This window comes from Scyliorhinus torazame, chromosome 1 (genome assembly GCF_047496885.1).
Source record: "Scyliorhinus torazame isolate Kashiwa2021f chromosome 1, sScyTor2.1, whole genome shotgun sequence".
In the NCBI taxonomy this organism is placed as follows: Eukaryota; Metazoa; Chordata; class Chondrichthyes; order Carcharhiniformes; family Scyliorhinidae; genus Scyliorhinus; species Scyliorhinus torazame.
The window spans coordinates 92,530,095-92,547,324 of NC_092707.1; the positions used below are offsets into that span (position 1 = coordinate 92,530,095).

The 17,230-nt window shown below is 44.0% G+C and overlaps 1 protein-coding gene across 11 annotated transcripts in view; it reads left to right on the top strand.

Annotated features, from left to right (window-relative positions):
• LOC140409981 (paxillin-like) overlaps positions 1 to 17,230 on the top strand; it is a 251,482-nt gene that overhangs the window by 220,726 nt on the left and 13,526 nt on the right. For 4 of the 11 annotated variants that reach the window (XM_072498017.1, XM_072498019.1, XM_072498020.1 and 1 more), the window contains 5 exons: positions 729 to 1,286; positions 4,177 to 4,230; positions 7,350 to 7,493; positions 15,375 to 15,557; positions 16,176 to 16,349. In XM_072498017.1, the coding sequence (XP_072354118.1) occupies positions 729 to 1,286; positions 4,177 to 4,230; positions 7,350 to 7,493; positions 15,375 to 15,557; positions 16,176 to 16,349 (1,113 nt within the window). The remainder of the gene's footprint in view (positions 1 to 728; positions 1,287 to 4,176; positions 4,231 to 7,349; positions 7,494 to 15,374; positions 15,558 to 16,175; positions 16,350 to 17,230) is intronic. The other 7 variants (XM_072498023.1, XM_072498025.1, XM_072498024.1 and 4 more) reach the window with 4 other exon arrangements.

Here is a 17,230-nt window from a genome sequence, read left to right on the forward strand (position 1 = left end):
AGTGAGTGTCCTGGTATCTGAGGGAATGTCATCGTCTCCTTGCGGAGGGAGTTTTTGGTTTGATTGTATCTTAGTTTGCTCCCTTTTGGGAGCTGGAACTTGTCCATGAGTTCCCATAGGGTCGCTACCCTACATGTCCCCTACCGTCAGAATCCCTTTGTCCTGTCTCCACCTTTTGAAAGAGGCATCCATTGTCACAGGTGTGAACTTGTGATTTTTTGCAGATGGGAGCCTTGGTGGATATCTCGGTCAGATCAAAGTGGTGTCGCAGTTGGTTCCTCGTTCTCAGCGTGGCTACTACCAATGGGCTTTTTGAGCATCTGATTTATAATTGTAAATGGTTTAAAACAGTTTAACCACAGTGATTTTAAATGATATTGCTTGTTATCAATCACGATACTTTGAAATTAAGTTCTGTTCTGCAAACCCATGACTGTGGCTGTAAGGTTAAGACTTTCCTGTATTTGCGACTCGCACAGCTGAAGGTTCTTTAAGATCTGCTTGCTTAGCAAATTGCTGTAACTTAGCTTGAAATGATCCAGATAATGGCAGCAGTTTTTCTCGTTGGTATGTTGAATACTCATCGTATGCTGTGCATTTCTGCTATTCTCCATGAACCTGTTTGTCAAATAGCTTAAAGCATGGTGCAAATTGGGCTGCCTGAATGGAAATATCCCATAATCTACATCGGGTTCTTAATACTAAAGCTGCTGTGTGTTTTTCTCCAGATAATAATCACACCAGAACCCCCTTCTTCTTCAAAGGGTTCTACTCCATCACCTCATTCTGTTTCACCCTCTCCTCCAGTCAAACAATACCAAGAAAAAAGAAAAATTGAGCTTCTGAAAGTTTCACCCCTGCCTCCTCACTTTGTACCTTCCCTACCTCCTCTCCCTGTATCTTCCCTACTTCCTAACCCTGTACCATCCTCACGTCCTCCCCCTGTGCCTTCTCCACCTCCTCTCCCTTTGTCTTCCCAACCCTCTGCTTCTTCCCCATTGTTTTCCATTCTCCCAAGATCTCAACCTGCACCCCTGTGGAATAGTTCATCTGATGATTATCAGAAACCATCTGTCCTTCCAATGCCATCACCTACACAATTAAGCCCTTCCGCCTCGCCACCAGAACAGCATCCAAGTTCCTTCTTTCTACCTGTGGTACTGAGTACTGCTGTCCAAGCTGAGCCTCCGCCATCTCCTTCTACACCCACTAGAGTCATGGTGTCAATAGCCTGTCAAACTGATGGTAATAGCAGTGATGAAGAGACTCTACAATTCCAACCTCAGGCATGGAAGTATTCTATCATGATTATAAATATTTAAAAATCATTTGATTTATGAAGGTTTAGAAGCTTCAGTTTCATTCCCTTTCTAGTGTACTTTGCTCAGATTATATATAGGTACATAATCTGATTTTGTAATGTGTAAATAGAATAAGAAATGTATGGTATTATGCAGAAGTACAGTCATAATCCAAGAAATGTAACCAGTATCCATGTATTGGATTCTGTACTCTTGATCCATTTTGATGCTGTCTTGTCATGGATATCCAGATCTCAGTGGTTTATGATGATTGTAGTGGTATGGTTAATGAAGTTCGGAGTGGTTATGTTTGTTAGAAATGTCACTCTGTTATCTATAGAACCATAGGATCATAGAAAGGTAACAGCACGGAAAGAGGCCATTCATCTATCCTGCCTGCCCCGTTTGGGGGGGAAAAAACTAGCTCCTCTTTCCAATCCCACCTTTCAACACCCAGTCTGTAACCTTAAAGGTTTTGATACCGTGGGTGTATGTCCAGGCACCTTTCAAATGAATTGAGGGTTTCTGTCTCAACCACCATTCCAGGCATCTACCAGTGAATTCCAGACATCTACCACACTCTGGGTGAAGAAACTTTTCCTAATGTCTCCTCTAATCCTTCTACCAATCATCTTAATTCTGTGCCCCATGGTAACTGACCTCTCTGCTAGGGGAAACAAGTCTGCTCTATCGAGGCCCCTTAGAATTTTGTACAGCTCAATCAGGTCACCCCTCTGCCTCCTCTAAGGAAAACAATGTCTTCCTAATCTTTCCTCATAGCTGCGTTTTTCCAGCCCTGGCAACATTCTTGTAAGGCTCCTCCTGCAATCACTACAGAACAATTATGTCCTTCCTGTAACGTGGTGACCAGAACTGTATGCAAAACTCTAGCTGTGAACTAACCAGCGATTTAGAGAGTTCCATCCCTGCTTTTGTAATCTGTACCTTGTACAACAAGGAAAAGCATTCCATATGCCTTCTTTACCACTTCTATATGTCCTTGCCACCTTCAGGGACCTGTGGACATGCACTCCAAGGTGTCTCACTTCCTCCACCCTTCTCAATATCGTCCCATTTGTTGAGTATTCCGTTGCTTTGCTTACCCTCCCAAAATGCACAACCTCGTTTCTCTGGATTGAATTCCATTTGCCACATTTTGCCCACTCCACCAAACCATTGATATCATTCTGGAATCCACAGCTATCTCTCCACTATCAGCTAAATGGCTGATTTTTATGTCGTCCCCAAATTTCCCCATTGTGTCTCCCAGATTTAAGTCCAAATCATTAATATGTACAACAAATGGCAGAGGACCCAACACTGAGCTCTGTGAACTCCACTGGAAACCGCTTTCCATTCACTAAAAAAAATCAATCTATCATTTTGCTTTGTTTCCTGCCACTGAGCCAATTTTGGATCCAACCTGCCACCTTCCCCTGTATTCCATGGGCTTTTACTTTTCTAACCAGTCTGCCATGTGGAACCTTGTCAAATGCCTTACTAAAATCTGTGTAGACCACATCCACTAGACTACCCTAAACTACCTTCCTCATTAATTCCTCAAAAACTTCAATTAAGTTAGTACGGCATGATTTTCCCCTTAACAAAACCATGCTGACTAGCCCTGATTAATGTTTGTCTTTCTAAGTGACAATTTATCCTGGCTTTCAGAACTGATTCGAATAATTTTCCCACACCATAGTCAGGCTGACCAGTCTAATTTTCTGGTCTTCCCTCGCGCCTTTTTTAAACAATTGTACAATGTTTGCAGACTTCAAAGCCTCTGGCTTGTTCCCAACCAGGTATAGTAGAATTATCAAAACATTACCAATGAGGGCTACAAGTATTGGGAGAAGGGCAAGCCATTAATGGAATAAAAATTACTTGTTCGACTCCCTGATCACCTAGTCAGTAAATATATTGTACTGTGTGGTACCACGCTGTACAACATTTAATCCCCGTTAATATTGAGTTGATTGATTTTCTAATTTAATTTGATTACATAAATTAAATCAAAAATTAATCTGCAAATTGGTCAAACTTGCAGATAGTAAAAGAGCTATATTACTGACACCTGAATCTAAATATCAACTCTGTACAGGTGTAGACTAAGGGTCCTAGTATATGGGAGCTGGGACATAATGACATTAGGGTACAAGTTATCAAACTCGAGGCAATGTTATAAATGAGCTCTTCTGAAAGCTTAGGATCCTAAAACTAAATCTTACATTTAGAATTCATAGTTTGGCATATGGAACCATCAATAATGTATTTTTCTGCGAGCAGCTCAACAGATCATTAAATACATGAAAAGGAAATAAAAGAAAATAACGAGTATATGTTAAGTAAAAAGTGGATCTGTTGGGGAGAGCTCGCAGAGAGTCGCCTCGCTCCGGCGCCATCTTGGAACTATAATGTATTATTTGATTGAGCTTCTATTTATAATCACATTATTAAGTAACCTGTTTTGTAAAGTTATTTGAAACAATGCCAAGAGAGAGATTTAATACTGTGGGGTTAAAGGGCAGCACGGTGGCGCAGTGGGTTAGCCCTGCTGCCTCACGGCGCCGAGGTCCCAGGTTTGATCCCGGCTCTGGGTCACTGTCCGTGTGGAGTTTGCACATTCTCCCCGTGTTTGCGTGGGTTTCGCCCCCACAACCCGAAAGATGTGCAGGGTAGGTGAATTGGCCACGCTAAATTGCCTCTTAATTGGAAAAAATGAATTGGGTACTCTAAATTTATAATTAAAAATTTTTTAAATACTGTGGGGTTAAGAAAATGAATAGGCAGTGGAGTTTTGTTCTCATGAGACGATACATGCATTTGTAAACTTGGACATTCCCAGTTTATTGCAATTTTCATTTTCTCTTTATAGGTGAATGCAGTCTTTGAATCTTTGTCACTCACTTCACGTCCATCATTCGAGAAGGCAGGGCATTCTTTCAACTCAGCATGTTCTGTTCTTTGCACGCTGCTTCAGTTGTATATCTAGTCAGCCAGTGGCTGTTCTGTACACAATGCTACTTTGAGGTGTGGGCATGGGAGGTTGTAGTAGATCAGTAGAATCACCCATCTAGAAGGTTATTTGAGATTTTAAATATGTCTGCGTTCATGCTGTCATAGTACTGAAAGGCCGTACTGATCATACAGTATTTTCTATCCACGTATTAAAAGTAAACTTGAACTGGAAGGAAAATCTGTCCTATCCCCATCTAATGCTTCAAGTTTCAGAAAATTGCTTTGTAACTGTGACATAATTGCCACACAATGCCATTGCGTTTACCTGCACAAAAATGCAATGCAGATGTTTTCTTGAATGAAAGTTGCAGCATTCCTGAATATCTGTTTCCAAAATCATTTATCAACAGCTAATACAAAAACAAACTGCTGGAAATACTCAGTTGGTCTGGCATCACCGTGGAGAGAGAAACTACATTTCAAGTTCATGGCCTTTTATTGTTCTGATTGAAAGGTCATCAATTTAAAATGTTCCTCTCACTTTAGGTGCTGTCTGGCCAGCTGAGTGTTTTGCGTTTTCTCCTTTTTACTTTAGTTTTCCAGCATTTGCAATATTTGCTTTTGTATCCACTAACAGCTACCTGAATAACCAGATAGCTCTCCATCATCAAACAGCTGTCAGAGATGATGTATTCTTGCATTGCATCTCGGGAGGTCGAGGAACAACATTACACAATTTCTGTAGAACTGAGTGTGAACTGCAAAAGGCACTATGAGTAGTAGATATGGGGTCCAGGTTTCACATAATGTATCACCTGATGCATAAAGATGGAATTTCAAGTTATAGAATCATAGAATTTACAGTGCAGAAGGAGGCCATTCGGCCCATCGGGTCTGCACCGGCCCTTGGAAAGAGCACCCTACTTAAGCCCACACCTCCACCAACCTTTTTGGACGCTAAGGGCCATTTTTCATTGCCAATGCACCTAACCTGCACATCTTTGGACTGTGGGAGGAAACCAGGGCACCTGGAGGAAACCCACGCAGACACTGGGAGAACGTGCAGACTCCGCATAGACAGTGACCCAAGCCGGGAATTCCCCCCAGTTCCCTGGAGCTGTGAAGCAACAGTGCTAATCACTGTGCTGCCGTGCCACCCACGGTTGGGTCTTGTGATCTGTTGAGCTGCGAATGATCTGTTGAGCGGCTCGCAGAAAAATACTTTCCACTGTATCTTGGTACACATGACACTAAACAAAATCCAATACCATCTTTCTGAATCATTGAAGGAAATTAAGAAAATAACATATTACTTTCAATTATCATACAATTTGAAATCCAACCCAAAATTGAGGTTGAAACAGTTATATATTTAAAAAAAAAAATTTAGAGTACCCAGTTATTTTTTTTTCCAATTAAGGGCAATTTAGCATGGCCAATCCACCTAACCTGCACATCTTTGGGTTGTGGGGGTGAAACCCACGCAGACACAGGGAGCATGTGCAAACTCCACACGGACAGTGACCCAGGGCCGGGATTCTTACCCGTGTCCTCAGCGCCGTAGTCCAGTGCTAACCACTGCAACACATGCCGCCCTTAAACAGTTACATTTTTTAATGATGAGTCCAAGGCCTCAATGGAATGCTGGGCAGCAGCAATTTTTGAAAATATTAAAAACAAAAACTCTAAAAATATTGAATGGATTAAATCACGTGAGTTTTAAAGTTCCGAACAATATGAGGAAAAGAGAGAAATGTAAGCTTTTTCTTGCATACTACACAAAGTGCACGTAGAGAATCTTGGACAATCTTGAGCTTCAAAGAAAGTTAGAAATTATTAGGGGAGACGAAATGCTTGGGGCAAACTGAGATTTTTGAAGTTCGCTTTAACAATCGAGATGTGACTGCATTTGATCAGTGTATCATGTGGCTACATTTTTGAATCCAGCCATGCTGCAAAAGATGCAAGTTGCTGCTTCGTATTTTGCTCTCTCTGAACAGAGTTCTGTGTTTCAGGCGAATATTGCACAGGAACTGTCAATAGCATGGGGCAGTCTCCAAATCCAAGCTCTCATCTCGGTGCTAAGAAGCTGAAATTGCTCAGTTCCAGGGTGAAGCCATTTCTCTCCTTCCAGGTTTCCCACCACCAGGCAGCCAGCAGTATTGTACATTCACTGCTCCATAGCTGGCAATAAAGTAACTGATTAATCAAAGAACATTTCACCTCAACGTAATGTGTCGAAAATTGGGCGGAGGAAGATCCTTATCAGCCCCTTTTTTGATGCAAAAAGGAGTAATGTGAAAATGCAATATTTTTTTAGAAGATAATCGGGTAGAACGCTCCCACTTTAAAAACATTTTTTTATTAAGAGGCAATTTAGCGTGGCCAATCCACCTACCCTGCACATCTTTGATTTGTGGGGGTGAGACCCATGCCGACACGGGGAGAATGTGCAAACTCCACATGGACAGTGACCCAGGGCCGGGATCGAACCCGGGTGCTGTGTGGCAGTAGTGTTAACCACTGCGCCGGGCAGCACGCTGGCGCAGTGGCAGCACTGTTGCCTCACGACGCCGAGGACCCGGATTCGATCCCGGCCATGGGTTACTATCCGTGTGGAGTTTGATCATTCTCCCTGTGTCTGCATGGGTCTCGCCCCCACAACCAAGCAATGTGCAGGGTAGGTGAATTGGCCACGCTATATTTCCCCTTAATTGGAAAAAAATAATTGGGGTTCTCTAAATTTATAAAAAAGAAAACTCTGCGCCACCATGCCACCCTCTAATGCTGCCACTTAAGTGATATTGTGCCAATCCTACACCAAGAAAAGCAATATGTAACATTTTCCAGAACTAATTACATTTATTAAATAATCTAGCAAACTAGGTGAATAAACTGATTCTCATTCATCGGTCAATGTGGAGTTTGACTGGTCCATACTATAACATTTCCATGTGTGACTGATGTACTGCTGGCATCTTCAATGTGTTTTGCATGTTTGAATTTCATTCTGTGCCCTTTTTCATAGTTTATTTTAACTTCTTTCATTCTGTTCTATGACATTTCTATCTCCTGTTGATCCATTTCTAGCTAGTCAATCCAGGCCGTGCTACCAACATGCTGTGTTCCCCATTCCGTAAAGGAGATCTTCAGGGACTGGTAGACCCAGTTGCCCTTCCCCCGCGCCCAGCCCCTCCCTCATTGTGTGGACGGCAACAAAAAACGAACATAAATGTGTGTATATATGAGAGAACTTGGTTTTTCAAGTAGAGAAAGAAAATGCAGGCGAATATCCACAGAACTTAAATGTTCTGTAGGGCTGTTGCTTCCAAGATACAACCATAGGTTGCTAGAGTTGACACTTGCATTAGTGTAATGTATTAATATGGCAGTTTGAGTTCTTATTTGTTAATACCATGTGATGTTAAGAGACCACCTGGACTAGCTATATGGATGTCAACTGAATAAATGGTAGTCAAATTCTTCAGTTATTTTGCCACGGAGCCTCCTCATTAGAGGTATTACTTTGGTTTGATTATAGTTGGATTAAGCAGTGTTACATGATGGTTGCGTTATGTCAGAAAACCAACATATTGTACGGTGATAAATTTGACAGAAAACTGAGTCATCCTTTAGAATTTGTTGTTGTCTTCTGTGATAAATGATCAAAACAATTGCTAGATATCCAGTAACGAAATGTTATGAGGTATTAATCAAGAGCCACAATCCCAACAAATATCTTTCCTGAGGATAACTCATCAAAATGCTGCAACGCTGCAAAGTGGGGTGATGAATCTGTGATTTCCGTCAATCTTATCGAAAATCAGACCAGTTTGGAAAGATGCAACATGAAAACCCAGCAAGAGAAAGAAAAATAAATAAAATTACTAAATTCCTGCATGGGTCAATGGGCATATAACAAATTGAGGTACACGGAGCAGGTCTACCAAGAGCCACAAATGGTTTCCGATTGCCTCAACAGTAAAATAACAGCTGTATTAGTAACTTGATAGTTGGGCAGCACGGTAGCATAGTGGATAGCACAATTGCTTCACAGCTCCAGGGTCCCAGGTTCGATTCTGGCTTGGGTCACTGTCTGTGCGGAGTCTGCACGTCCTCCCCGTGTGTGCGTGGGTTTACTCCGGGTGCTCCGGTTTCCTCCCACAGTCCAAAGATGTGCAGGTTAGGTGGATTGGCCATGATAAATTGCCCTTAATGTCCAAAATTGCCCTTAGTGTTGGGTGGGGTTGCTGGGTTATGGGGATAGGGTGTGGAGGTGTTGACCTTGGGTAGGGTGCTCTTCTCCAAGAGCCGGTGCAGACTCGATGGGCCGAATGGCCTCCTTCTGCACTGTAAATTCTATGAAAATTTCCACTGAAATTATATTGTGGCTCAATAAATGGTACAGATATCTCTATTGCTAATGATAAGATTTGCACTTCTTCATTCACACAATATGTCCTACATCCACACAGTATGCGCCATCATAGAATCTGTACAGTGCAGAAGGAGGTCATTCGGCCCATCGAGTCCACACCGACCCTCCGAAAGAGCATCCTACCTAGGCCCAATCCCTCGCTCTATCCCAGTAACCCCACCTAACCTTTGGACACTTAAGGGCAATTTAGCATGACCAATCCACCTGACCTGCACATCTTGGACTGTTGGAAGAAATCGGAACACCCGGAGGAAACCCACAATATGCAAACTCCACACAGTCACCCAAGAACGGAATTGATCCTGGGTCCCTGGCGCTGTGAGTGCTTGCCACCATGCTGCCCTTAAGATTAATAATGATCACTTGTCCCTCTGTAAAATATTTTTTTAAATTGGAACCCTCATGTCCTTCGCTTCATGTCTTCTAAATTTGTTATAGCTTTTTGTACAATGTTTTTCTTTGTCAGATTCTACTTTGGTTACATTTCCAGCGCTTGTTGGAAGTGGTTTATGGACTCTCTGGCATCTGGTGCAGAAATGCAGTTTTGTGAACCGTGAGCCCTATCAGGACTGAGGAAAATACAAAAAATATCAACCCTAATGCCACTCGGACAGCATCTTAAAAGGTTTTTCAAGGCAGGCAAGAGGAAAAATTTAGTCTTTCACATCCTCTTCCGCTGGTATTAATTGCTTAATCGGGATCACCTGGGTGAAGGAAATGCAGAGAAATTAGGCAGGAGAGAAGAACACACAGCCCAGCTTCTAATTGGATGTAAAATTGGTGGGAAATCTTACAGTAGCATTCTCCTTGCCATCTTCTTTTGCTGTTTTGAATCTGCCCAAGCGATCAACTTTACCCCAGGTGCAGCAACAAAGTCTGATTACATATTCCAACAGCTTTGGTGCTTGAACTTTCTGAAAATTCTAAAGATAATGGGCGCAATTCAACAGACCTGAATCAAAATCCCCTTTCAGGCGTATTTGGCAGGGTGTTGCTCGGCGACTGTAGCACCAAGATTCACCCTGCTATTCACCAGCAGGACTGGCTTCTCGCAGACTGGCTGCCATGATCTCTACACTCCCTCCCCTTCACCCTCGCAACCTTTTCTGTGCCTGCCCTCCACCCCCCCCCCCCCCCCCCCAAACCAGGGCCCAATCCCTGGCAGTGCCAACCAGGCACCCGGAAACCTTGGCCCTGCCAACTTGGCAGTGCGCCTGGAACCCTGGCACCGTGGAAGTGACACCTGGTCATCCTGGCCATGACAGGTGGCATGGCCAGGGTACCACCCTGACCTGTCCCCGACAACCCGGGGACCTTTAATAGCCTGCGAGACCACCCAAAAGTGCCATCATGATGGTCCAGGTTTGTGGAAACCAATGCTAAATACCACCTGGCCGAGGTCTTGCAGGCATGGCCGTTGACTCCCGAGCGCTAGGTGAAAGCGTCATCCGGGTATTTAAATGAACTGAATGTCAATGCGGTTTCAAGACCCCTCTCCCCAGCATACTCCTGGCAAACGTCCAAGCGATCGAAAACAAGCTGGATGAACCTAACGCCAGACTTACCTCTCAGAGGGAAGTAAGAGACTGCTGTGTGCTCTGTTTCACGAGACATGGCTCACCCCCGCCTCCCCGGACTGTGCCATACAACCTGAAGGCTTCTCAATTCACCGGGCGGACCGCACGGCGGCATCAGGCAAAGCGAAGGGTGGAGGGGTTTGCCTCCTCATCAACTCCTCCTGGAGCTTGGATGTGGCGACTCTGGCGACCTACTGCTCCCCAGACCTGGAATACCTGACCGTTAAGTGCCGCCCATATTATCTTCCACGTGAGTTCACTTCAGCCATTATCACAGCGGTCTACCTCCCACCCCAGGCAGTAGTGAGGAAGGCGCTGGACGAACTGTACACAGTAATAAACAACTATGAAACAGAACACGCGGAGGCCTTGTTCATCGTGGCTGGAGACTTCAACAAGGCCAACCTCTAGAGTGTACTGCCAAAATTCCACCAGCACATCTCCCGTCCCACCAATGGCGACAACACTCTTGACCACTGCTACTCAAAAATCAAGGGCGCCTACCATTCCATCCCCTGACCACACTTTGGGAAATCAAACCATGAGACGGTGCTCCTTCTCCCGGCATACAAGCAGAAAGTAAAGCGGGAGAATCCAGCTAAGAAGGTTATGTAGTGCTGGTCCGAGGAGACAGAAGAGCTCTTACATGACTGCTTAGAGACAGTGGACTGGTCCATATTTAAGAACTCAGCGACCAACTTAAATGAGTATGCCACCACCGTCACAGACTTCATCAGCAAATGTGTGGATGACTGCGTGCCAAAGAAAGCAGTACGTGCGTTCCCCAACCGGAAACCATGGCTCAATCGCAAGATTGATTCCCTACTGAAGGACAGATGAAATGAAATGAAATGAAAATCACTTATTGTCACAAATAGGCTTCAATGAAGTTACTGTGAAAAGCCCCTAGCCGCCACATTCCGGCGCCTGTTCGGGGCGCTCAAGGCAAACGAACCCTGACCTATACAAGAAATCCAGGTACGACCTCCGCAAAGCCATCCGAGATGCCAAGAGAGAATATCAAACCAAGCTAGAGTCACAGACAGACTCTCGTCGGTGTGGCAAGGACTAAACAACATAACGGGCTACAAAGCGAAGCCGAACAGTATCTCTGGCAACAGCGCATCCCTCCCCGATGAACTCAATGCATTCTATGCTCGGTTCGAGCAGGTAACCAACCATCCGCTGGCGAGTGCCCCAGCAGCCCATAATTCACCCATACCCACCATCACAGCTTCCGAAGTCAGATTGGCCTTCCTGAAAGTGAACCCTCGGAAGGCGACGGGCCCAGACGGGATCCCTGGCCGTGCATTCAGAGCCTGCGCGGACCAGCTGGCAGAGGTATTCGCGGACATCTTTAACCTGTCCTTACTCCACTTCGTGGTCCCCACCTGCTTCAAGAAGACCACCATCATACCGGTCGGTACCAAAGAAGAACCAGGCAACGTGCCTCAATGACTACCGACCAGTGGCCCTGACTTCAGTCGTAATGAAGTGCTTCGAGAGGTTGCTCATGAAGCGCATCACCTCCATACTCCCAGAACGCCTTGATCCACTTCAATTCGCATACCGCTGCAACCGGTCCACATCAGACACCATTTCCCTGGCCCTACACTCATCCCTGGAGCATCTCGAAAACAAGGATTCCTACATTAGACTCCTATTTATTGACTACAGCTCCGCCTTCAACACCATAATCCCAGCCAAGCTCATATCAAAGCTCCAAAACCTAGGACTTGGCTCCCCACTCTGCAACTGGATCCTCGATTTTCTGACCAACAGACCACAATCAGTAAGAATGAACAACACCTCCTCCACAATAGTCCTCAACACCGGCGCCCCGCAAGGCTGCGTACTTAGCCCCCTACTATACTCCCTGTACACACACGACTGCGAGGCAAAACTTGGTTCCAACTCCCATCTGCAAGTTTGCTGATAATACGACCATAATGGGCCGGATCTCGAATAACGATGAGTCCGAATACAGGAGGGAGATAGAGAACCTAGTGGAGTGGTGTAGCAACAACAATCTCTCCCTCAATGCCAGCAAAACTAAAGAGCTGGTAATTGACTTCAGGAAGCAAAGTACTGTACACACCCCTGTCAGCATCAACGAGGCCGAGGTGGAGATGGTTAGCAGTTTCAAATTCCTAGGGGTGCACATCTCCAAAATTCTGTCCTGGTCCACCCACGTCGACGCTACCACCAAGAAAGCACAACAGCACCTATACTTCCTCAGGAAACTAAGGAAATTCGGCATGTCCACATTAACCCTTACCAACTTTTACAGATGCACCATAGAAAGCATCCTATCGGGCTGCATCACAGCCTGGTATGGCAACTGCTCGGCCCAGGACCGCAAGAAACTTCAGAGAGTCGTGAACACCGCCCAGTCCATCACACGAACCTGCCACCCATCCATTGACTCCATCTACACCTCCCGCTGCCTGGGGAAAGCGGGCAGCATAATCAAAGATCCCTCCCACCCGGCTTACTCAGTCTTCCAACGTCTTCCATCGGGCAGGAGATACAGAAGTTTGAGAACACGCACGAACAGACTCAAAAACAGCTTCTTCCCCACTGTCACCAGACTCCTAAATGACCCTCTTATGGACTGACCTCATTAACACTACACCCTGTATGCTTCATCCGATGCCAGTGCTTATGTAGTTGCATTGTATATGTTGTGTTGCCCTATTATGTATTTTCTTTTATTCCCTTTTCTTCTCATGTACTTAATGATCTGTTGAGCTGCTCACAGAAAAATACTTTTCACTGTACCTCGGTACATGTGACAATAAACAAATCCAAATATGCTGCCCGTGATCCAGATTGCGCCAGACGGATCGAGTTTGGTGACTCGCGTCGGGACGGTACCCTGCACGGAACCCGATTTGCAGCTGCCGCAGGATTCATGAATCACGTCCAACTAATTAATCTAGCCCACTCTGCAGCCTGAATTTTTAATCTGTAACTATTCATGCCTCATTTTAATCATGTTAACTGATTTCTTTTCACAGTGAAAAATTCAGCTATCTAAAACACGTTTAATATCTTCAAAATTGTAGACTTTGATTCATGTAAATTCAGAATATAAAACAAAATACTTATCAAAATGTCCATCCACACCCCATGAACCAAAAGATATAGTCCCATCACTCATCAATTATAGCTGGAGGTTAGTCAATAAAATTCAGATATAAAAAATATAAATTGTTTGTGTTCTAGATGGGGAGAGAGGGTGGGGGGAGCATTACTTCGTGTTACTTGGTTAGTTTACTATATTATTTAAACAATGTTATATAGCAGGTATCATGCTACCATTTCTGTTGATTTGTAAGGGAAAAAATTGTGTTTGAAAGCTTTAATAAAATATATATTTTTTTTTAAATTCAGATATGTCAGGTCAACAAATTTGAGCTTTGATTCATGCTAACTCAGGAAAGCTTTAATAGCATTAAGTACTTGATTGATGGCCTTTATTGATCAAACAATATAGCCCAGCAGTCCTCTATTTAGCATCCGACTTCGTGCTTTATGGACCTACAAAGGCAGTTAACAAGGCTAAATATCCATTGTACATAATTTAGTGGTGTGTGGGGTAAATCCTACAATAAGAGGCATAATTTCTATATTTCTGTATGATTTTTAAAATAAATTTAGAATACGCAAAAATGTTTTCCAATGAAGGGGCAATTTAGCAAGCCAATTCACCTACCCTGCACATCTTTGGGTTGTGGGGTGAGACCCACATAGACGTGGGGAGAATGTGCAAACTCCACGCAGACAGTGACCCGGGGCCTGGATTGAACTCAGGTCCTCGGTGCTATGAGGCAGCACTGCTAACCACCACCACCATGCCGTCCTCATGTTTCCATATTTTCTTGCCATATAGAGCTGTATTTCGTCAGGAGTCTTACCACCTGTTGGTGAACGAGTGGGAAACCCCCGGGAAGGTCAGGTGGTATTAAGTGCCGTTCAGGCCACTTGAGTGGCTACCATTAGGCCTCACATGGGATTCAGAACCTCAGCAGATAAAGTCCTGCCAGCCGAGAGCTGCTGGCCAATCAGAGGCCGGCAGCACCTCATTGTCATCACAGCCGGCGGGAACAATGGCAGCTGCCGTCAGTGCACGCACCACACGCCCAGGATCACCAAGTTGAGTGAGGGTGGGATGGGGATTGTCAGATGTGGGGAGTGGGTGTTGACGGCAAGGTCAAGCGAGATGGTGCTTCTCTTTCTCTTCCGCCCCCCCCCCCCCCCCCCCCCCCCCCCCCCCCCCCCCCCCCAAACGCACTCCCTACACCCAGAGCCACCACTGAATTGCGATAGACTCTGGGCTAATGGTTGTCATTCGGCTCATTAATGAGCCGAATTGACATCCCACCACCTGTGAGCAGGAATCTGCCATTAGCCCTTCAACTTAATCAGGGGAGCATTTTTGCTGCTGCCAGGTACTGACCACTCCCATCATTAAATGGACCTGCCCATCATGGTCCCTGCAACAAAGGGCTGCATTAAACCTAGTCCATAACGCGAATAGTAAAATAAACAGACGGAAATTTGATTTTGCAAGTGTATTATTAATCATGCATGTCATAAAATGGACAATATTTATGAGTTACGTAGGTTCGAACTGAAAGATATCATCAAAGGGAAAGTTGTATTCATCATGGTTTGTGATGTTGACCATTTGAAGAATAACTACTATATCTAAAGATGAGCAATAAATAGTTAAAGCTTCTAATTATGATTTTACATCAGGGATTTAACACACCTTGATAAAATCTGTTACTTGGGGCAGCACGGTGACACAGTGGTTAGCACTGCTGCTTCACAGTGCCGAGGACCCAGGTTCGATCCCGGCCCCGGGTCACTGGCCGGGTGGAGTTTGCACATTTTTACCGTGTATGCGTGGGTCTCACCCTAACAACCCAAAAAGATATACATGGTTGGTGAATTGGCCATGCTAAATTTCCCTTAATTAGAAAAAAAAGAATTGGGTACTCTAAATTTTTTTACTTTTTTAAAATCATGCTACTTAACAGTGCTGCAACTCGTTGAATATTTAATGTGTTTTCTCCCTTTTTCTGTTCGCAGATGATGACACAGTCAGGGTCTAAAGGAAAGCATGGTGGCTCCTCCACTGTCGCAGGTCCTCAAAAAGCTGGAAGCCAACTGGATAGCATGTTGGATGAACTGCATGTTGGGCTGAATAAGCTGGGGGTTGCGACTGTTGCAAAAGGAGTTTGTGCTGCATGCAATAAGCCTATTGCTGGACAGGTGAGGAGAACTACCTCAGGATTTGAAATGTCACTGCAGTTTGCAGACCTCAATAGAAACAATCTTTGGTACTGGATAGGCTTGCAGATTGAGTCCATTCTTGCTGCTATTAATAGCATGCTGCTCAAACTTGTATCTACTCTGTATAGTGAAACACCTTTTAATGAGGCAGGAGAATGAAATACTGCTGTGTGTGCTATCTTGTTTCATGTATACGCATAACAGTCATTCAACACAGCAATATTGCTGTTTGTCTAACAGTAGAAGGCAACTTCACTCATGAGGTAGCTAAACTGTTTAATACACAGGACAATCAGCATTCATAAAGAATATTGACATTTTGAGGTTTTCCTTTCACCAGAAGGAACTATATTGCATTTCAAAAACATATATTATTACCCTCCCCAGAGGTGCAACATTAGTGTAACATTCTGCCTTGTTGTGTCAAACCATCTATTATCTAGACAAGTACAGACCTTAAAAGTATATCAAGAGTTGTGTAAACTCGCTTGTTACGTAATTACAGTAGGATATTCGCTAGGTGTATTTGAGCAGATGGGATTGTTTGCTGCCTTCCAAATTTGTAAAGAATTTTAAAATGTGTTTATTTTTTGTCAGGTTGTCACTGCAATGGGTCGTACCTGGCACCCAGAGCACTTTGTTTGTATCCATTGCCAAGAGGAAATTGGTTCTCGCAATTTCTTTGAGCGAGATGGGCAGCCATACTGTGAGAATGACTACCACAACCTATTCTCCCCCCGCTGTTACTACTGTAATGGACCCATTCTGGATGTGAGTATCTCAAATTTATTCAAAATGTAATGGTTAATCTTGAGAGGGGTCGAAAAGTGAGGATTAATTACTGGATACTTCATCTGCAAGTGACGACTAACAACAAATACAAAGCTGACTCATTCCAGTATTCTCTGGGAATAGTATCCCTGTGAGAAAGGAATACAGCAAAATTCCGCCGTTGGCCAACGATACATTCCCGTATAACCTTGCAAACAGCAAAATGGTGAACATCAAACATACTTTACAACAGGAGTTAATTAGATAGGTTTCAGCCAAATTCAACATGTTGAAAGGATCAAAGGCAATAAAGACTATGTTTTTTATAAACTTGAAGAGAAATTGATTGAAGAAATTGTTTAGTAAAACAAGAAAAATGTAAGATTTGTCACACTTGCAGTACTGTAGTTGGGAGTAGAGGTGAACTGTGATCAGAAATTAAATCGAAGGAACATCTGCATGCAAACAACAAAACGCGATGCGTGCGCAGTTTCTACTGCAGGAATATGTCTTGGCCTAATTTTTATAACTTTTTAGGTTTTTTTCCAGCATTTGCCAAAGTTGGCCTCTATTTTTTTTTGTACCATGGACAGGTGAACATTTGGGCCCACAATGGGCAATCGAGTATACAAAGACTTTTGCATCGTTTAAGTGATTTTGGGAAAGAGGAAGTTACGAATGGCAGGACTTTACTGTACTAAAGTTACATTGGTTTGCTTTTAGAAATGGATTTACTTCAAGACCATGGTGTGAAGTAGTGTCAGACCCTAGCTGTTAGAAGGGTGACAGTATGGTGGAGCCATGGTTTTTCTTCTTGTGAGAAATGAAGGCAGTGCAGTGGACCTTTTGTCTGGACCATTTCTGTTCAGCTAAATAATGTA